The sequence below is a fragment of the Callithrix jacchus genome, chromosome 21, assembly GCF_049354715.1.
Source record: "Callithrix jacchus isolate 240 chromosome 21, calJac240_pri, whole genome shotgun sequence".
Classification (NCBI taxonomy): domain Eukaryota; kingdom Metazoa; phylum Chordata; class Mammalia; order Primates; family Cebidae; genus Callithrix; species Callithrix jacchus.
In genome coordinates this window covers 1314403-1337338 of record NC_133522.1, presented here as the reverse complement: position 1 = coordinate 1337338, position 22936 = coordinate 1314403, and the positions used below count along the sequence as shown (strand labels likewise).

The window sequence follows — 22936 nt, the reverse complement described above, 5'->3', positions numbered from 1 at the left end:
GCAAGGCAGGGCAGTGAGCAACCTCAGTCAAACAAAAAGAACTGAAAACATTATAGCTGAAATTCAAAATGTTTTGAAATTCAATTACATTTTTCTTTAATTTAGAAATAGTTAAATGTTCAATGTAGAATATTTATTAAATATATGGGACTTTCCTTTCTGGCATTCCCAAGATCATGGTACTTTCAAGATAAAGATACAGAATGTCCAAGGCCTGTGTTTTTACCTTAAACAGACTTCGGGGCAAACAGTAATACTTGAAGGCCAACCAAACCTTGCAAAGCAAAGTCATTTTAAAAGGAATGCTGGGATCTGAAGAAATGTTTCTTTCATGGTTCTCCACTGCCTACCAAATCAAGTGGAAAGTGATTTAACTCTGCTTTCTAAGGCCCCCAAATTCTGTTTTAACCAACCTTGTCTCCCCACACTCTGGGTACACACTCTGTGTTTCCTACCAATGTACTTTTCCTCAGTATGATTCTGTTCTTAAAATTTTTCTTCACTATTCCATCGCAACCTGCCACATTTCCCCTCACTGAAATGTTGTTTTTCAAGATCTCTTACTACCACTTCCTCAGAAAAGCCTCTTCGAACCTCTCTGTGCCCTCACCTCTATGCTGGTGCCATTTCCATAACCCAGTGTTTTCCTTGTATTTTACCTGTGGATTTAACTTAGTCCCCCTGCTTAGAAGAGTTATATGTATGTGATTATCTGTTTACCCATTCTAAGCAATGTACTTCTTGAGGGCAGAGACAACATGTTAATTTCCTATATATTTGTATTTATATCCCTTGTGTCTAGAGAAGCACTTCACTTATAATGGTCACTAACTAAATATGTGATAAATTGCATACGTGACTGTTAAGAAAATGAATTATTCATCTTTTCACCAATGTTTCTAAAAGCTTACTTTTCCACTTCTATTATATCAGAATGTTGACAAAGAAATTCTGAGATGTAACCCAAGACCTGGGAAGGTAAGCATAATTTTCTCAAACTAAGATAAAGATTAGATAACTGTTAGGCTTGAGGAATTTAATATAAATACTTTTTTTTTTTGATATGGAGTCTTGCTCTGTCATCCAGGCTTCAGTGCAGTGGTACAATCTCAGCTCACTGCACCCTCTGCCTCCCAGGTTCAAAGCAATTCTCCTGCTTCAGCCCCCCAAGTGGCTGGGACTACAGGCACGCCCCACCACACCTGGCTAATTTTTTTATATTTTTAGTAGGATGGGGTTTCATGGTGTTAGCCAGAATGCTGTCTGTCTCCTGACCTTGTGATCTGCCCACCTTGGCCTCCCAAAGTGCTGGGATTACAGGCGTGAGCCACAGCGCCTGGCCTAATATACATACTTTTAAGTATCTTAGAAAATGATTTTTTTCAAGGATTTAACATCTAAAGTAACATTTGCTTTTCTACATTTAAGATATTTGTTTCTATGTTCTAGGACATTTTAGAATTTAAAATACTTTCTAAAAATTAATTATCGTAACTACTTACTGCTATTTACTGTGTTGCAGATGGTTATCTATGATCTCCGTGAAAGAAAATATAAACAAGAAGTCTACTGTAATATTCCCGATGCTACCTCATGGGCTTTTCCAAATGGAGTTCTGATAAAAGTTGTAAGGGGCTGGTAAGAAGTCTCTTAAAATTTTATAGCATGTTTTCTGAAATTAAATATGTCTTATTCCTGTTCATGCTTTTCTTTTCTATTTTGTGTTAAGTCATATTCTCCTTCCTCTACTTTTCAACTGAATGTTTTAAAACATTATTATTATTCTGCTATAACTTAATTGTTCTCTTTATTTACGATGGCCTAAAATACAATCTTTTTTAGTGTTTAAGCCAGCAGTAAGTTGCAAGACCTAGTCTATACAATCAATGCCATTCTGTAACTGCATTATTAGCAGGATACATTTGGCAAGTTTGGTTGATTGCTTCAGTTGAATAGCTTTGAAAATGAGTTGAGAATTTGTGGGATGCTGAGGAATGTGAAGCCCACATAAAGTTGTTTGTATAGCTGCCTTGGTCAAGAAGTGAAGGAATCTTTGTATGGTCTGAAAATGAGGGGCAGCCTCATTTATTTATTAAGGACCATGTCCCATGGACATGCTGGAGCTAGAATTTATCTAACCAGTGTTTATGCTACCCAGGTCAGTATTCACGTAGTAAACCATATGGTGTAATCTTGTCTTCATATAACAAAATGGGACATGTGTCCTGTGTTATTCAGGAACGGGAGAATTAGAAGTGTGATTTGGAATTGTGGCACTATTGTTTTTAATACAGCTGTACAGTTTTGTATAGACCACATCTATAAAGAACATGCTTACATAAATATAGACATAGAAATATATTGTGGTACTATATTCAGAAAATATTCTTATTTCCAAGGTATATGCACTCTTATTTTTTCTTTACTATTCACCCATACTTAAATTAGCATATATCATTGTTTCAAAAAATAGGGTTATATGTTAATAATGGAAGATATCCCAGCTTAAAAAATTTAAGTAGGTAAAATGGTCTGTGACTTACCAAGTATCATTTATTTTATGCCTTATTTCTTAGAAAATTAAATATAACTTATCATTGCATTGTTCTTTGTTTAGCTGGATTTTATATGAGAAACCACATTTCCGAGGTCAGAAATGTGTGCTAGAAGAAGGGGAAAAGGTGTTAAATCGTGACTGGATTCTTCAGAACAGAAGGCATCCACAAAGAAACTTTGTACTGGGTTCTATCAAACGAGTCTTAAAGGTAACAACGGTAGATTTTTCTCCTATTTTTTATTTGATTTTATTTTTCATATAATAAAGCAATGCTGTGGCCTGGCAGTGTTTACAAATGATTGCTAATTTTTGTGCAGTTATTCATCTTCATTATCATATTGATAATCTTTTGAATTTACGCACGTAGACTGAATGGGAATTAAAAACATTAACCAGAGGTAATCTAGTTTATAAAATGTTACATGGGCCAGGTGTGGTTGCTCATGCCTGTAGTCCCAGAACCTGAGGTCCGGAGCCCAGGACCATCCTGGCCAACATCATGAAACCCTGTCTCTAGTAAAAATACAAAAATTAGCTGGGCGTGGTGGTGCATGTCTATAATCCCAGCTACTCAGGAGGCTGAGGCACAAGAGTTGCTTGAACCAGAAGGTGGAGGTTGCAGTGAGCCGAGATCATGCCACTGCACTCCAGCCTCCAGCCTAGGCAACAGAATGAGACTCGGTCTCAAAAAAAATATGTGTGTGTGTGTGTGTGTGTGTGTATATATATATCATATATATATATATATATGATATATATAAAATGTTGCATAATGCACCATATATATTTTAATAGGAGTATACTATTGCTATTAAAATATGCTAATAGGAATAGTATATTCCTACTATAATACCTTACTATAATAGTATAATAATACTACTCCTACTGTAATACTCTTACTATAGTAGTATGTAAGAGTATAGTATTGGCCAGGTGCTGTGGCTCACACCTGTAATCCTAGCACTTTGGGAGGTTGAGGTGGGTAGAACACTTGAGGTCAGGAGTTTGAGACCAGCCTGGCCAACATGGTGAAACCCTGTTTTTACTAGAAATACGAAAATTATCAGGGTTATGTAATCCCAGCTACTCCAGAGGCTGAGGCAGAAGAATCGCTTGAACCAGGGGTGCAGAGGTCACGCTAAGCCAAGGTCACGCTACTGGACTCCAGCCTGGGTGACAAAGCAAGACTCTGTTTCAGTAACAGTAATAAAAAAAAAAAACAGTAATAATAGCATAGCTTTATAGAGTACTCCTAATAAGTATACACTGTTCCTAAGCAGGAGTATGCTATTCAGGAATCTTAGAGCCATTATTTCCAGATATATCTTTTTCGAGTGTAGATTGCTACTGCTTGGTATAGGCATGTGTGTGCATGCATGTGTGTGTGTTAGAGGAAATAAGACAAGGGAGGATTAGAATAGGAAGGGAAGGTATTGTTTTTTATTTTTCTGTTTAGAAAATATTAATACTAAGATGAGGAAGGTCTTCCAATATAATAAAATACTTTGTAAGAAGTTCTGTGGTAGTATAGAGCAGAGGTTAATTAGTGAGAAGAACATCTCAGATAAGGACAGAATTCTCCTCACATGTATTTTTAAGATTTCCTTCAGCAGTAACAGAATATGTGATACAGTAGTTACTCATGTGACAGTCATGGATATATGTAGTTTTCAAGTTATGGAGATTTAATTTATATACATGAAAGAATAAACTGAGAATAAACCATCATGATTTGGATTATTATTAAACTCTTGATAGTGGCTTATAGCATTCAAAGATATTAAATGCAGCCTATAGAAAAACTCAAGTTTTCATAAAGGGTGTCTGCATGTATTTTATATTCATCAATACTGTCTGCAAAACTGTAAACAAACCTATATTTACGAATATCTGTGTCTGCTTTTGAGCCAATATTGTGGTGTGCACAGGGAATAGAAATACAAGTGAGATGGTTCCTTCAGGTTGCTTAAAGACGGGGGAGAGCAGCTGTGTCACATGATTATATGATGTGAGAAATGTTCTCCAGGGCCCTCTGGGACATGTGTCCTGTGTTAGGACATATAGGAGAAGAAGGAACTCACCTTTGGAAAGAGGTATGTCACCTGGAGGAGGTGACACCTGATTAGAATCTTGCAAGGACAAACAGGAGTAAAGCAGTCTGGGAGATATGAGGGAGTTCCTGGCAGAGCCAGTTTTGTCAGATGCAGAGGTGAGCTTTGGTGGCCTAGGGTACTGCAAGGAGAATAAGATGGCTGAAGTGGAGAGAGGACTGTCCACTTTTATTAAAAGATTTAACTGCAATCAATTCAGTTCTGCAAATAACAATTTGAATGCTCACTTGATTAACTCACTGGAAAATTGAAAAAAACAAATGACTAGTTAGTTCGCAACTGGACTCTTCTAAGATTTATATAACTTGTGGTTTTGTACCTTCTTTATGGAATCAGGCATCATGCCAAGGCCTAGTGGGAAAAAAATGAGTAATATATGGCAAACAGCCACCTCTCTCAACGCCCCCTAAAAACAAACAATAAAATCAAACAGATTCAATCTGGTGAGCATATAGATATTTGAATGGATATTTGCACGTCCACCATTTGCTTAGAATATATTATAAGAAAGAGCAAGTCAGGCTTGTACTTTTCCCCCCTTCCAGTGTTTGTTCTCAGAATCATTATTTTTAGTTGTAGTGTTAGTGCCCATGTGTCAACAGGTTAACAACCTTTAGTGCGGAAGGAAAATAAAAGGATTGAGCATTGAATGGAAGAGGCATAAGCACTGTTTTAAATACTTTACAAAGTAATAATTAGCCATCAAACTGCTTCCTTTTTCCAGTGTTGTCAAAATGCTGCCTGTTGCTGCTTCACTTTCATGGTGGTTGTTTCCATGCTGGATTCACTTCTGCCTATCCTATGCCAACTATACCTTGTTGAAATCATCTTTATATTGGTCGCTTTCATCGGTGTAGACAGGACTTTAATGTCCTTTCAAGATAATTCTCTCATGATGTCTTCACTCTGCTGTAAACAGACATAGCAGGTTCCTTTAGTTACCAGTAACTGTAGATTCCAGTTAAGGGTTGTCTTTGTCTCCAGGGAAAATAATTGGGGCTGAAGGCAGTAATGTGGTGAATCTTTATTCAAATGCTTTCTTTTATAAAATTAGAATAAATGAATACTGCATATTACTATGTTTACTGTGTATTTAAGATTTTTTTTAAGGATATGACATTTTTCTTATGGCAAGGTCTGTTGTTAGATCCAGGATGGAGGTATCTTATGTAAGGTAGAGACAAATAGATTTTCTTACTATTTGTTAACTGTGATTTTGTTAACTATAACTATAAAACTGTGTTGATTCTTACTAATTGCCATAATAGTGTAAGTTTGTAAATTTCATTAATATATTTGGGAAGTGTAGCAGGACTACAAAAGCAAGCAAGGAAGCCATATAGACTTAAATTGTTTATTGTTGCCACATTACTATGAAGTGCCCTTCAGTTGCTGGTATTTGACTTTGTTTGTCCATCAAGAATTATACTTACATTTTGCAAAGCATGCTATTTCTGTGAATAGCCACTGTCAAGATAGAACTTAACCGTGAAATCTTTTTCAGTCAACTAGAGCAAAAATTAGGTTTCTAGTAAAGATAGCTGAGAACACATACCCTCTCATTTTTGTTTATTTTCCTTTGTTTAGTGATCACTAAACTGTTGCTATTATGCTGTTTCCATCTGTGTGGTTGTAGACTTGAATGCTTCTGAGCTTTTCCCTTTTTAGAGTACACCACCCAAACATTGTTTGTACAACACAATGCAGAGGAAACTTGTTTGTGTGAGACAGTTAGTTATGTATTTTGTTACTGTAACTCAGATCCCTGGGGGAACATTAACATGGCAGTATTTGAAATAATGTTACTAGAACTCCATTATTAATAGCATACAAAAGAGCCTTAAGGATTGACAGGATTACTGTTCTAGACATTTCTGCTTATTTTTGAAATGAAACTTTAGCACAAAGCATACTTTTATACTTAAAGGATATTTTAGATTACGCTTCTTTAGCATTTTGCATTTTAGAACCAATTTTCTGTAAACAAGATGTATGAACTCACTTGCTTTTGTATATTAATAAGAATGATTAATAATTCAGCTTGGAGAAAGGTTGAAAAATCAGAATGTTACACTTTTAGAATTGCAAAACTTAAATAGAATTGTTCAGTCTTTTATAAATGCTACCTCCATTATTATATTTACCTATTTTATTAAAGCATATGCATTCAAATCTCACATGTCATAGGGGATAATTACTAAAAGTTGAGTTGTAGCGAGTTGTATCCTTAAACAGTCATGAGTATTGAGATAGTGTGTTCAGATAGAAGTGTATCTGTAATTTCAGAGAAGGGAAAAAATAATTGTAATTTTGATTCCCTAAGAAAGGATGAGATCTTTTTTTTTTGAGTTAGAACTTCACTATTAGGAGAGATTTTTGAAAGTAAGAATACAAAGCATTCTTTCTTTAGTTAAGATGGGGAAACATCTGCAAAGTTTACAGAGGCTGGAGTGGAAGTGGGGATAGCATGGAGACCAAAATGACTGCAGAGTTGTAGGAAGTCAGTGTGGATCACTAGTTTGGTGCCCTGATATAGAAAGACAAACAGGAACATGAATTCGATGTGCTTGGGTCTGAAGCCAATGAGTTTCATGAGAAAAGTGATATTCTAACAAGCTAAGCTGTCTAAAGAGTAGTTGGTAGTGTTTGACTGGTGGTTGTAAGCAGGCCTCTAATCAAAGTTTGGGTCTAACCAAGGGCTGTGACAGTGGACATGTAAGAAGAGATCCGCACAAGGGAAATTTTGAAGGAAGATCTCACAGACAATGGGTGTGTAATTTTTTAAGACTGTGATGGAGTAGAGGGTCAATTTCATAATGCTTTTCTTCTTCAAACCTACTTACAATAGGAAATGGAGTCCTACAGGGAGGAAAACAGATTTCCTGTACCCTCACCTCTAATTACTATTTCTTTTGTCAATGTAAATTAGATAAACACTGAAGAGGGTAGTGCCTCTCTACTGATTTTTTTTTTATATCCCCCATGAGATCACCTTTTGTTTAACTCTCTTCCTCCCTTATGTCTTTGTTATACTTCTAACACGGAAGGCTTACAGATATTTGGCACTCAAATAGTTTGGTAACTCTGAACTCTGAACTCAGATAGTTTGGTAACTCTAAGCATTGCTTAATAGAACAAATATTCAAAAACCAAAGCAGAAAAATTGGGACAATAATTTTTCCATAAAATTTATAATTTTCATGTTATCAACATAACTTTTTAGAAGAACTTATTTTTTTAAAAAAAGTGTGAGAAAAATAATATTTCCTTTGTTTTCTTTATGAATAAATTGAGCTCAATAATGAGAATAATGTAACTGTATGTCCAGGGCATTCAGAAGACTAGACTGTGTGTCCATCTATGATTTCAAAGCCAAATTATTTTTTTTCAGGACTGCAGCATTCCAGAGATAGAGCTTTGCCCACAGTCGGACCCAGCCTGTCGTCCTATCTACATACAGAGAGCAGTCCCCAATTTGGAAGAACTGAATGTGTCCAGATCTGTGTCCTTCACTGTGAAGTCAGGAGTGTGCGTATCAGTTCCTCTTTATTATAGTGACTGGTGGCTACCAAAGTTAACTTTTTGTTTCATATTTCAGTAGATGACATACATATTTCTAAAGTTTCTAGTTAATGTTGCTTATACTCTCAGCTACCCAAGAAAGACTAGTGCAGGGATTAAAAGATTATTTCTTTGAATCTAATTAGAGCTTTGATATGTGACTCACAGTAGCAGGTGCAGAATTCTGAGATATACTTCTTGGTATATGGATCCGTTGTCTTTTCATCCAACAAATCCTGTGATTGAGAAATAAAAGCGTGTCCCTGGCCTAACATTCTGGAGCCTGAACTATTTCTAGAGTATCTCCATTCTAATAGTCACTGAATGTCTCTGTGGTATCAAGCACATATGGCTTTTTTTTGTTTATGACTCCTCTATTCCTGCAAGGCAGATGGTGTTACTCTCACAGATGAGTGATTTGTCCCAGGCTAGTAGCTGGTAAGCATGGATTTGATACTAGGCCTGTCTAGTTCCAGAGGTATCTGTAGGACCGTGGGCCTAAGTTCAGTCTTAGTTCATTCCCAGATTGACTCGACTCCAAAGCCTGTGGATATCTGGCTCAACATGGAGCCCTCTGCTCTCTCACTCTTTTTGTTTACTCTGATGTTGGTTGGTATACAATTTTGGGGTCACTGTAGGACAACTTTTTTGTCTCCCCTACTTGTGAATTAGAACTCTTTGCAGGCTGGTTGGGCACAGTGGCTCATGCCTGTAATTCTAGAACTTTGGGAGGCCGAGACAGGCAGATCACCTGAGGTTGGGAGTTCAAGACCAGCCTGACCAACATGGAGAAACCCCATCTCTACTAAAAAAAATACAATAATAATAAGTTGGGCATGGTGGTGCATGCCTGTAATCCCAGCTACTTGGGAGGCTGCGGCAAGAAAATCTCTCGAACCAGGGAGGTGGAGGTTGTAGTGAGCCAATTATCACACCATTTGCACCCCAGCCTAGGCAACAAAAGTGAAACTCCTTCTTAAAAATAATAAAAAAAAAAGAACTCTTGGGTAGGCTGGTAATTGGTCCTATCCATGAGAAATGTCTGTAATTATCAAGCTTAGCTGGAAGATGGGTCTTTAGGGAATCTTATTGCAAATGCTCTTCCTTAGGCAGCCAGTAGAACTGATACTGATTCTAAAAGTTTGGGTCAAAATGTAAAACATCTTGTGGAATCCCTACCTCTGATTGTTCCAGTTAAAAACAAAAGGAAATATAGTGAAATTGGTTTAGATTCTCTAATTATTTTTCACTTGAATTAAAGGTGCCACATGTTTTAGGTATCGGAAAATTATAAGAAAAGTAATGCCTAATGATTGGAAACATATTAGACTTATAGGATAGATAATATGTGAATGTACATACTTAATAACATGGTAACTGTTATCGTTATATAATGTCTGGCTCTCACTTTGAGTGTATTTTATTAGTGTAATTCTCTGATGGAGAGTTTTTTTTTTTTTTGGTAGCCCTTTTTACTTACAGAACCAGACTAAAGCAGTACTATTATACTTTATCTATTTTTTATATAGTTGGCTTGCCTACCCAGATATTAATTTTAAGGGGCAAGCTACAGTTCTGGAGGAAGACCATGGGCTCTTTGAGATTTCTACAGCAGAAATGAAATCATTACATCCGCTTCAGATGGTAAGCAAATTTAAAAAGAAGTATTCCTTTTCCCAAGCACCCATGAATCAAAAATCACCATGATGGTTGCTCATGCATCTCAGTTTCAAGAAGCGAATATGTGTACTACTGAATTGGCAAGCTTTTATTATACTGTAGTGCCTTCAGTATTTACAGTATTTCTTTTTTGTTGCAAACATTTATTTGAGTGGCAAACTGTTCGGTTAAACATTGGCTATGTGATAAACCATTTTTGATTAGTCCATGCCCTTTATAAACATAGCCACTGGGACAAACTAAAACATTTTAAGAAATATCACAATGTAGAGTAGGACTAGAAACAAAAAAAACCTACAAAATTAGGGTTTTTGTAAGGAAATAGTTACTTTTTATGCCATACGACCTTGAGATCACAAAGACACGGCATGTGCATATGATAAAAAGAGTTGGGAGAACTTGGAAGGGTTAGCATGGTTAGCTCAGTGTTCTAATTTAGGAACCCCAAATAACTGTAGGGAAAACCTTTGGATTAGCTGGCTAAGAAATCTACTCTGCTGAATGAGAGTTTACTAGCAACGTTAGTCTTCTTTGTGGGACAATCTGAGTGGGATTAAATCTTAATTGGTCAAGTGTACTCAAGGACTAAAAAGCTCAGTTTCCTTCCTCATAGTAATTGTAATCTGGAAAGTATCTCCTTAAGATTTCTTGCCCCCATCTACATTGACGAGGAACAGTATAACTTGGTTTTGACTGCTATAGAGTTCTGTATTTAAAATTTAAAATTTGCCACAATTTAAATTTGACTGGTGTGTAACCTTCTTTGATTATATTTTTATATAGCCTACATATATCACTTTCAGATATTACATTCAAATATCTTAAATATTTACCTGCCTAATATTAAACTATCTTGTCATTAGGGTGGACTGAAAGTGGAAATGCCCATGAACTTAAAGGTAAGTCTTGAAATGATTTTTGTAGAATGCTAAAGAGTCTCAGTATTAATATTTAAGTTTTTTTTTTTTTTTTTAATTTTTTATTGGATTATAGGTTTTGGGGTACATGAGCAGAGCATGCAAGACAGTTGCGTAGGTACACACATGGCAGTGTGCTTTGCTTTTCTTCTCCCCTTCACCCACATTTGGCATTTCTCCCCAGGCTATCCCTCCCCACCTCCCCCTCCCACTGGCCCTCCCCTTTTTCCCCTAATAGACCCCTAAGTATTTTGAATTATTGTAGTAAAAGTACCTCCACATGTGGATAATACATAGCTAATGGATTTTGGGGTGGTGGGAAGTGAATGCACAAAATGTTTGCTGAGGGCCCACCCTATGGCTATGAATGAAGAGTGGGATCAGTCTGCAAAGATGGAGGTCTGTACCAACAAATCAGTCAGACTCACTAGATGTCTGCTACAGGGTGGAAAGGTGATAGGTTTGACTTTTGTTTAAGGGGAGGGGACTTGAGATAGCAGCTAGTTATTCAAGTGGACATATCTAGCAGGCATTTGGGAGTGATGCTCAGGAAAGTGATCAATGCTGATGGAAAGGAGGTGCAGGTAGCTCTTATCGGATAGATGGCAATTTGTAAGTATAAGTATTCAAGTGGAAGAGTACAGGTGAGGCAATGAAAATGGTGGCAGTGGCGCCAGCATCAAGCACATTTGGGGAAGGAAAGGAGGAAACAGAATTACAAAATATGTGGAGAGAGAGAGAGAGAGAGAGAAGGAGAACCAGTACAGTGATAAAAGATGCAAACAGGCCTCCTTGTAATTAGGTTACAGCACCTCCAGAGGCAAGTATGGAAGCGGGGATCCATTTGTCTTCCTCTTCTCTAAAATAAGACATAACTCCTTCAACTCTCCCATTTCTGGGCTTTCTAATTTATGGAACTGACTTCCATTCTCTAAACCACATAGATGGAGTCTTTTAAAACTTCTGTATCTGAGCGTATCTAATATACTTTGTATGGTGGAATTATATATATTGGAATTTTTAAAAAGTCCTAAGCCTGAGCTGCACTTCCAGAGATACTGTATTAGTTTGGGCTGTGGTCAACAATTTCCAAAGAGTCCTGGGTGGTTCTATTTGCAGTCAAGGTTGCAAGCCATAAAAGATATAGAATTAGCTGTGATGCTGTCTGAATGCCTTCTGTCTCAGTTTCCTAGTCTGGTGAATCAGAACTTCAGTGCTGACAGGCTGGGTCTTCCTTGGACATTTGCAGTTTGACCTGTTCTAGGTGTATATGAATGGATGGTTAATCACAGTTTACAAGTTGTTTGATACTAATCTGTGGCTTACTCACCAAAGAATTTTTATTTCTTACTGGGTCTGAATGTGGTCAGCATATGTAACATGTATTAAACCCAAATAAAACTTGGTCATTTCAAATACATGTGTAAACCTAACATATGGACAAGTGCAGGATCAGTACTATATGCTGTTTCCCTGATATCATCAGTTTTTAGTTGTAAGGAAGCTATAATCTTTTTGGTTTAGTGTTTTTAAGCATGGGGTCTTTGAGTTGGCATTTGTGCACAAATTCTTCTATTACTCACAAATAGGACCAAGTGAGAGAATGTGGATAGATAAATGCTGTTATCGCTACTCGAGGAGTTAAAAAAACCAGCAAAATAATAAGAGAAATAATATCCCAATCCAAATTTGAAGTAAGTTAAATGCCAGAAATTAGTTTCTGACAATATGTATTGCATCCCCTTGGTTTAAATCAAATATCCAACCTCTAGAAATAATATATTTCAATAATTTCTTATTTTTTAGGAAGTTTTATATTTTAATTCCAGAATTTGCATGTCCATTTCTTCTCAATGAGTAGTAGACTATAGAAGCAGTTAGTGTTTTAAGAAACAGTATGTACTCTGAAAAGTCAATAGATAATTTATTGTTACACCCTGGAATCTCAAGAGAGTTCTTTAGAGGAAATTAAGTAAGTAGAAGGAAGGTCTATATTAAATTCCAAACACACGGATATCCTTATAAAGAGAATTCAAGAATCAGTTATTAGGCAGTTTACCTGTAAGATGCTCCTAGTATTTGGGTGACCAAAATAATGTAATCACACAGAAGTATATTATTATGAGAGAAACTTATTATTAAATAAGGTATTTTACCTTTATGGTGATAACGTCACATATTCCTTGTGAATATTCAACATTCAGCTATACTGTAAATATATATGAGGGGAAGTTCATGGAAAAATTGGAATTAAATGGAATTAAAATATAAAAATAAATATAGACCTTATTTTTCATCATAAGCTTTATCATCATCAAGATACTTTCATAAGCAATAATACCAGCTGTTTAGTCCATCTCTAAGGAACTGAGGGTCTTGAGAATTAACTATGTCAACACAGTCTTTTTTTACATTGTTAACTGAAGGAAAATGGGTTCCCTTTAGAGTTTTTGTTAAGATTAGGGGATGAAAGCCAGCAGGAGGCAGTTCAGGAGTGTAAGGTGGATGCCTAATGATTTTGAATGGGAACTCTTGCGAAATTGCCCTCGTTTAAGGAGAGAAATGAACAGGAGCATTGCTGTGGTACAGAATGACTCTCTGGTCAAGCTTCCCTGGGTTTTTTTCTGCTAAAGCTTTGACTTTTTAAAAACACTTTCATAATAAACAGATGTTGTTCTTTGGCCATCCAGAAAACCAACAGGCAAAATGCCTTGAGCATCCCAAAAGACCGTTGCCGCACTTTTGCCATCGGTCTGCTTTCGCTTTGACTGGATCGCTTCCACCTTTTGGTGGCCATTGCTTTGATTGTGCCGTGTTTTCAGGAGCATACTGGTAAAGCCATGTTTCATCTCTTGTTACAATTCTTTGAAGAAGTGCTTTAGGATCTTTATCCCACTTGTTTAAATTTTCATGTGAAAGCTCTGCTCTTGTTTGCAGCTGATTGGAGCATAATGGTCTTGGCACCTGTGGAGTGGAAAGTTTGCTCAACTCTAATTTTTCCGTTGAAATTGTGCAGGCTGAACCAGTTGAGATATCTGTGGTATTGGCTCTTGCTGCTGTTAATCATCAGTCCTTTTCAATTAGGGTGCAAACAAGATGAATTTTTTCCTCTCAAATTGACATGGTTGGTCTGATGATTCACGCTTCATCTTCGACACCAGCTCGTCCCTTCTTAAATGAGTTATCTCTGTGTAAACTTCTGATTTCCTTGGGGTATTGTCTCCATAGACTTTTTTAAATCATCAATGATTTCATCATTCTTCTACCCAAGCTTCACCATAAATTTGTTTATTCTTGCTTCAATTTTATCAGAATTTGTATTGCTCTTATAGGGGCTTTTTTCAAACTAATGTTTTATTCTTCTTAGTAACTCAAATTAGGTCCTGTTCAGATGTGTTATAACATGTTAGTAGGAGTTGATTTTGGTGCATAAAAGTTTGCAATCCATGCATAGTTTTTTATAATACACCTTTTCCATGAACTTTTCGAAATTTCCTTGTATCAATAAAAAAAAAAGATAGTAGTCCCTGTACATTTTGTTGTCTTTGGTGTCAACTGAAGTATATATATATATATATATCTGTACTAAAATATAAACATGTTAAATAATTTTTCAGGTTATTATTTATGAAAAACCTCACTTCCATGGACAGGCTAAAGAGTTTAGTGAACATATAGATTCTGTTCCTAATTTTTTGAAAAATGATGGAGATTTTCACAGAATCGGATCAATCCGTGTCATTGGTGGAGTGTAAGTATCATATTTTTAATATTTGCACTAGTAGTCTATTTTTGAAGGTCAGCACAAAAGTGTGCTAAGCAAAGACAATCTGTTTTTAATCTAAAACATTCATTCCTTCTGTAATACGGAAAGTAGAAAAAATTAGTTACTTATGGTTTTCTGTGGACTCTTGTTTGTATTAAAGATTTTGAGATATATTAAATATAGAAAATAGTTTCTAAAACTTCAGCACTTTGTATTTCGGAACACAGTATGGACGGTAAGAATTGCAAAATAAAATTAGGTTTTCACAGGTTATGAACACGAATGAGAGCCCCAGTTTTTATCTACTATCCTGCTGATCAGTACCAAGAACCTTGGCAGTGAGCCTTCCCTTGTGAAAAAAGGGATCTGGGTTGTGTGTTTCCAAAGTCGAGTGTTTTTGACATTGCCCCCGGGCCCTGAATTGCTTTTGAGGAAGCCCTGTAGGAACCCCTGGATACAAACCCAAGTGTGACCATCTTTGCTACCATCCCAGTCTTAGCAGTTACTGGGCCAGAAACTCCCCAAATCTATGATGGGCCTTGGATGTACCTTTATATTCATATCCTGGTAGGTGAAACCATGAAGAAGAAACTGTCCTCATTATTTATCATTGTCAACCGAATGCTGTAATCCTTCTAGAAACATTCTGTTGACTCCATGTTGATACATTGGTTATTTTGGAACATTAGTTTAAGTATCAGTATCTCTTGATATTTGCAGTAACATCATATAATTTTGTTAATAGCTACTCTAGTAAAAGATGCTACTAAGATATTTTATTCACAGAAGTTAAGTGACTTGTCTAAGACCACTCAAGGGTCCATACTTAGAGATCTAGACTTTGCAATTTCAGGCAATAAATTAAATGATAGCCATACCAGTCAAAATAAAAATGTAAGAGATTATATATGCTGGATATATAGCTTATATCAATTATTAATCTGACTTACTATTTTTGAGATGGAGTCTTGCTCTGATGCCGGGCTGGAGTGCAGTGGTGCAATCTCAGCTCACAGCAACCTCCACCTCCTAGGTTCAAGCAGTTCCCCTGCCTCAGCCTCCTGAGTATCTGGGACTACAGGCAATGCCACCATGCCCAGCTAATTTTTTTGTAATTTTTAGTAGAGAAAGGGTTTCACCATGTTGGCCAGGATGGACTCAATCTCTTGACTTTGTGATCCTCCCACCTTGGCTTCCCAAAGTGCCAGGACTACAGGCTGAGCCACTGCATCCAGCCTGGTCTGACATATTATTAATCACTTACTTCCTTGTCTTTCAATTTAAAAACTTTGGGTCTTGAAGAACAAATATGGTTTGGATAAACACATTTTTATTTGTTTGTTTGTAGTACTGTCTGGTTTGTGAACACACATGTTTCTTGTTAACCCTGCTATAACATATTTTTGCTTGAGATCTAAATGTTTTTCCTATTAACTACACTGACTTAGGCTAAAACTAATTTTCTGCTGCATAGAAAATTATCTGCTAAAACTGTGTGATATGTATTGCTATTCTTTAAGGGTTTTTTTTATAGCTATTTTGTTAAACTCCTCAGCAAACATGACTTGTAATGCAGGATACGCACTTTCATTTTTATCTGAAAATTGCAGGAGAAAGATGTGATGTCTCCATTTAAAGAGGAATAGCTGATTATTTTTTCACAACTTTTACCATTTTTTGGTTTTGTTGTTCAGCTGTATCTGTAGGTAGCATGGACCCCATCCTTGTACCATCTTGAGGAATCTGGGGAAGGTAAAGCTAATGCTTCTTAAGGTTTCTTAGATGATACCTTCCTTTAAATATATCAGATGATATGTTAATTGAATCTTAATCAAAACTTAGTCTATTAAGAAAAACTGAATACATGATTATTGGACTGTCATATAATAAATTCTTAAATCCTAATCTATCCTTTAAGCTCTTTTATACCTTTTATTTCTTTTCCCATTCAGATATAAATAAAAGCATGTTTTGAGTAGCCACACTGACATAAAAGAAAGCTTAGAATTTACAAGTTGTTTTGTGAAATTAATTTTTTTATAATAGTTTAAGAATAAAATAATGTTAGTTGATTTATATATTACAGATATGCTGACATGTATAAATAGGTTTATAGGTTTATTCCAATTCACTTGGACCCTCTGCCCCACTATCATACCTGTATTTACAGAAAGGGTAGAGGGAGTAACAATTAATGGCTGTTATTTGTCCCCTATGAAAACAATTATTTGGAATATTTTCTATATCTTCACAACCACAGTAAGAGTGAAGAAAGGAAAAGCAGTAGTAGGCAGCCCTCCTAGGCTTTATTTTGTCGAACTCCTGAATTCCAAAGTTCCTAACCCTGGAGCTCAGAAATAGTCATCTTTGGAATCAGCACTATGGGAGGGCATCTTAGCCTAACTACACTGTGTTGCTAAAGGCAGATTTGAAGCCAACTTGTTTTATGAGCCATGTATGCCCACACTGCATTAGATACTGTGGATTACTTTATTAAAAGGTAAGTTTCATGGAGGAGCTTGATAACTAATGGTATTTGTCAGTATCTTGTACTGATAGTTTTAGATTAGAAGTCAAGAAAGTGTGGGACCAACATTTCCCACCTGTAAGTATTTACCGAAGTCCTTGTGTACATGTAGGGCCTGGGGCTAATAGCAGCTCAGTGGAATTTCCTGGTTCCTCTTTGCTAAACCATCTTATATTTTGTTTTTGAACTGAAGCCTGGTGACAGATTCTCACGATTTAAACCCTGAATAAATGTTTCATGTAAAAGTCATTCTGTCGTTCCAGAATGGCTTAATTAGTAAAATAAAAATGATTACCTTTGGATCTTTATGTAAATTAGTATCCTTTCTCATTGGCTGTACACACTTCGTGTTATATTTACGTGGCACACTGTTCTCTGAAGTGTAAGTCACACCACAAACATTTAAAAATCATGGCTCTGCTGCAGTTCTATAATTAACATTTTGTTGGGAAAAGTCTCCAAATTATGAAAATTGGTCTGTGAAGCACACACCATTTGTCTGTGTTTGTAAATGAAAACGAAACAAATGTGTTGCTTTTAGAAAATGGAGATGAACCACTAAGAGCTTTATCTTGATTGTCTCTGTGTTGCTTTCTTGACTGGAGTTTTATTAATGGGTCGTTTTGGTATCCCCTCTATTTCTAGGTGGGTTGCCTATGAAAAAGAACATTTTAAAGGCCAGCAGTTTCTGCTTGAAGAAGGAGACTTCGAAGACAGTCATGCTTGTGGTGCATTAAATGGCCCTATCTTGTCTTTCCGGTACTTGCAAGCTGTGAGTTAACTTCCTTATCCTTAATTTTCTACCTTTTAAAAAACCTTTTCACAAAAATTGAACATGACTCCTGATAAAACATGAGATTATAAAATATTTCTAACACCAAGAGCATTAACCTGAACTGCCTCTCCAAGTTGCCTATTTTTCTTAACTGCCATGATTATTACGGGTTTTTTTTAACATTTCATCTGTTGTTTCCGTAATCATTTTCTGAGTACCTTCTTTGTTAGATGCTAGGAGTGGCCAGACTCAGCCCCCACATTCACAGAGCAGGCAGTCTGGTAAGGAAGATAGCACTTATATAAATGTTTGGTATTGTTTGGATATGATTGTATTAAGTACCAAGTACTCAGAGTCTGCAGCAGGTCAGTTGGAAAAGACGTCAGCTGGCTGAAACTTCAAGTTCAAAAGAGTTAACCAAGTGAAGAAGTTCTAGAACAGGGTGAAGGAAAAAGGTAGGCACCTGTTTAGCAAGAGATTAACATGTTAATGTGTAAAGTCAAGGCTAAAAGCTGTTGATTCTCAACTGGGGGTGACTTTACCCCTCAGGGGGCTTTTGGCAGTGTCTGGAGACATTTTGGATTGTCCTATCTGGAGCAGGGGTGCTACTGACATCTAGAGGGTGGAGGCAGCGGTTGCTGCCAAACTCCTACAGTGTGAAGGACAACCCCCAACAACAAAGAATTACAGGGTCCCGAATATTAACAGTGCTGAGGTTGAGAAACCCTCATGTAAGCAAAATTTTGATATGTTTAGGGAAATGTGGGTAAGTTGGGATGTTAGGGAGAGCTTTGGAAAGACAGTCTAAAGCCAGATAATGAAGGGCCATATTGAGGAGTTTAGATTTTTTTTTTCTTGAGTTGACCATGAACTGTTGATGGATTTTAGTCCTAGTAAGCATGATTACATTAATGGCTTAGAAAGGTCTTTCTGGTGACTGTACCAAATGAGTTGGAAATCAATTCTACCTGAAAAAAAACCAGAACAGTCTACTGAAGACTGGGCACTGGTGTTTCTTGAGCTACAGATAAATAATTTGTGACGTATTTAGTCCACCGTTCTAACACACAAGGACCATGGATTTTCTTTACTTAGCCATGTCTTACTTGATATCTAAAAGGTAAGCAAGACAGAGCCTTCTTTACACTTTAGGTCATTATGACCACATACACCGAGGAAATCATGGGTCATGACTCAAAGCACCGTCCACCCAGTATTGAATAATTTAAAATTTTCCCCCAACTTATTTAAGAAAAAGTTGGGTGGGAGTATTGCTAATGCTAGAAATGTTCAGCACTGAATTTGATGGTGTCTTCTAAAGATGACTTTAACTAAAACAAGTATAACAAAAGACCAAAACCCCAGGTCACTGGTTGAAATCCCCCAGTAGTAGAAAATGTGAAAAGTTATAAATACTGCAACCACATAGCTAAATAATTAGGAGATAGATATTTGATATAGACAGAGGCTATCATACATAATAGAAAAAATAGCAGAAATGAACATGTTAATTAATACTGCAAACAAAAGTTTTGGGCCTGTACAAAAATGACAGGTTCTTTTTTTAATATGTAAGTAAAAATACCCTTCAAGGAATATCTTCTCTTCTGTTCTCCTTAAATTAGATTTAAAAAAAAATTAAACGGCCGGGCGCGGTGGCTCAAGCCTGTAATCCCAGCACTTTGGGAGGCCGAGGCGGGTGGATCACGAGGTCAAGAGATCGAGACCATCCTGGTCAACATGGTGAAACCCCATCTCTACTAAAAATACAAAAAATTAACTGGGCACGGTGGCGCATGCCTGTAATCCCAGCTACTCAGGAGTCTGAGGCAGGAGAACTGGCTGAACCCGGGAGGCTGAGGTTGCCGTGAGCCAAGATCACGCCATTGCACTCCAGCCTGGGTAAAAAAATTTTTAAACTATGAGTTGTTACCTCACAGCTAAACATGTTATTATAATCCTCATAATAATCTTAACACTTATCAAGTACTTACTAATGGCTTTATATGCAGATTTGTGCTAATCTTCACAGAGACTATGAATTGGAGACTTATGATTCCTATCTTAGAGATAGAGAAACTAAGGTTAGGTACTGTGCCCAAGTGTAGACCTGTGATTTGAGGGCAAGTCTGTCTTACTCTAGAGCCCATGTCATATTATCCATTTTTTATTGTTCCAAAATGCTTAGACTTTAAAATTATCTTAACAATAAAAAACTGGATTTCATTCAGTCAAAGACTTATTAGCATTTCATTTGTAGCTATAAATATAGGGTCACATCACAGACCAATATACAGATATAATAAATACATGACTTCAGACACTTTCTCATTTACGTTTAAGTTCACTAAAATATTTTCAGATGAAATATACTAAAAAAACTACATGTATTTAGACAACATAAAATATGTACATATTGTGAAAATGCTTCAAAAACTTGCTTATCAAATTATACTTAAAATATAAAAACTTGCTTATCAAATTATACTTAAAAATCGTGTATTCCCCAGATATAGCATTTTAATTGGAAAGGAGTTCTTAATGTTCTTGTAGTTGTGACAGCCCTCTATGAGATAATACATAGAGTTGATGTGAGACATTGTTACCGCATGCAGAGGCTCACATGTCTCCAGCCTGGGGAAAAGTGAGGCACTGCATTTAAGATACCCATTGAAGCAATATAAACTACACTAGAGGACAGAAAGAAGAGCTGAATAATACAGTTTTCAAATGTCCTGGCTCCAGTGTATGGAACACTCTGGATTTACTAAGGTCAAATACTAGACATGTTCCTTAGGGATAATGTGATGTGTATCATGGAGTGCGTTGGAGAGGACAACCAGAAATGTGTTCCTAATTCCAAATGAGTCATCCAAATACATTGGAGTTGCTTTTTTTTTTTTTTTTTTTTTTTTTTAAGGAGAGGACCAAAAGGAATGTAAGAGTATTTAGGGGCCAGGGATTAAGGAATTTTTATTCCTTGATGTCCTCCATAACACTTTCTTGGTGTGCTTGTTTTTCCTCAGTTATAGATTAACTTTATATTTGCTTTTGTTGTGATTTTCAGACTTTAGGCCTCTTTTCAGACCTTTGATGTCAGGTTGATATGCAGCAGAGACCATTTTTTCTCCTAAATTAATGGATACATGAGATCTCCACCAATGTCTCATATCACATTGCCCTCTGGAGATTGTAATGCAGGGACTCAGCTTTGGGATTTTATAGAATTTAAAAGTAATCAAATTACTGGTCCTTATGACTTATCTTTGGGTCTGAAGCAATTGCTCAGTAGTGTTCTCTTAATAGTAGGTAGTACTAGCTTTATCCATGTCCCTGCAAAGCTAGAAACCAATCATTCTCAGCAAACTGACAGAAGAACAGAAAACCAAACACTGCATGTTCTCACTCATAAGTGGGTGTTGAACATTGAGAACACATGGACACAGGGAGGGGAACATCACACACTGGAGCCTGTCGGGGAGTGGGTGGGTAGGGGAGGCATAGCAGAGGGTGGGGGAATAGTGAAGGGATAGCATTAGGAAAAATGCCTAACGTAGGTGATGAAGTGATAGATCCAGCAAACCACCATAGAACATGTATGCCTATGTAACCTGCACGTTCTGCACATGTACCCCAGAACTTAAAGTATAATATAAAAAAATAGTCGGAAGTATTGTACCTGAGATTTTACTTACTACTAATTTATCCAAGTGCTTTACAATGTAAAATAGAATACAGTTTTTAAGTTCGTTCCATCATTGTTCCTTATTCTCAAGCAGAAGAGCTACACTTAAATCTAGGTGACTTTGGCAGTTACATAATTGTGTAGAAAAGCAGCAATGGTAGTAATCTAATAACCTTATAGGACTTAGTTCTGTTAGTTTGTTAAAAACTCTTAATTATATTTAACATTCCACCAAGTGACAGATTAAGTAAAAGGTTTATTAAACCATCTTTTGGACATTTACATTGTTTACAAACTTCACTATTGTAAATAGTGCATTTTTGCATATAAATTGCTCATCATTTAATTCCCTTAGGAGACTTTTCTTAATTCAAAAAGGAATTTCAGGGTCAGAGAGCATAAACAGTTTCTTTTTAGTCTGTGTTTTGAGGCATTTTTATAAAATAGATATTTAATTCTTGTTTCCACCAGCAATATAGTTTGACATAACTGGACTTTTAGATACTTCTTTAAGAAATGAAAGTTGTATCTAATTGTTTTAGTTTAAATTTCTTTAATTTACTCATGAAATTAAACATTTGCATATTTGTTATTTTATTTTTAATGAATTGTCTTTGCCTTTTGACAATTTATCTATTTGAGTCATAGAGATTTTCTAAGATATCTTTGTTTTAAATGTTGACTCACTATACTTTTTTTAAATTTCTTATTTGATTTTTTAATGAGCATTTTTTGTTAAGCAAATTATATTTTTCCTATTATATTTAAGCTCATAAAATCCTGTCACACATGGCCACAGTACACTATTTATTTACTTTTGTTTCATGTAGTTTTTGTTTCTTAGGCACAAGTGAGACTAGTTTCCTTTGCAATTAGTGTTGTATATGATAGCCTGTGAGCCCCAGAAATCCACTCATGACAGCTTTGTATAAAAATGTAGTATCCTCCCAACAAAAGTAAATTCAGACTGATTTTTTTCCTTTAAACTACATGGGAGTAATAGCTAAAAAATGATTCCAGGGCCATTTAAAATTCTTGGAGTTATTTCTGTGAAAATTACCCCACGAGTATGTGATATTTTGCTAAGATAATAGCAGTCCATAAAACAGAATATGTATATTTTCTTAAACTTTTCTCTTTCTCCTTTTAGAATTTTATAGAATCTTCTGTCACACTGTTTGAATCTGACCTAGAAAGTGGGAAGTTTATTGACATTACAAATCAGGAAATTTCTGATTTGGAAGAAATTGGCTTTGGCAGTAAAACAAGATCCATTCATGTTAAAAGTGGCGTGTAAGTTGCCCCCTAAACTAAGAACCTTGAGAGATTCTTTGGTTTTTAAAGAAAAAATTTTTTT

General features: G+C 36.1%; 1 protein-coding gene across 2 annotated transcripts in view; it reads left to right on the top strand.

Annotated features, from left to right (window-relative positions):
- Positions 1–22936, top strand: part of CRYBG3 (crystallin beta-gamma domain containing 3) — a 147939-nt gene that overhangs the window by 74165 nt on the left and 50838 nt on the right. For both annotated transcript variants that reach the window (XM_017967157.4, XM_002761299.7), the window contains 9 exons: positions 934–978; positions 1523–1638; positions 2618–2765; positions 8060–8196; positions 9759–9873; positions 10773–10808; positions 14444–14577; positions 17765–17891; positions 22730–22872. In XM_017967157.4, the coding sequence (XP_017822646.3) occupies positions 934–978; positions 1523–1638; positions 2618–2765; positions 8060–8196; positions 9759–9873; positions 10773–10808; positions 14444–14577; positions 17765–17891; positions 22730–22872 (1001 nt within the window). The remainder of the gene's footprint in view (positions 1–933; positions 979–1522; positions 1639–2617; positions 2766–8059; positions 8197–9758; positions 9874–10772; positions 10809–14443; positions 14578–17764; positions 17892–22729; positions 22873–22936) is intronic.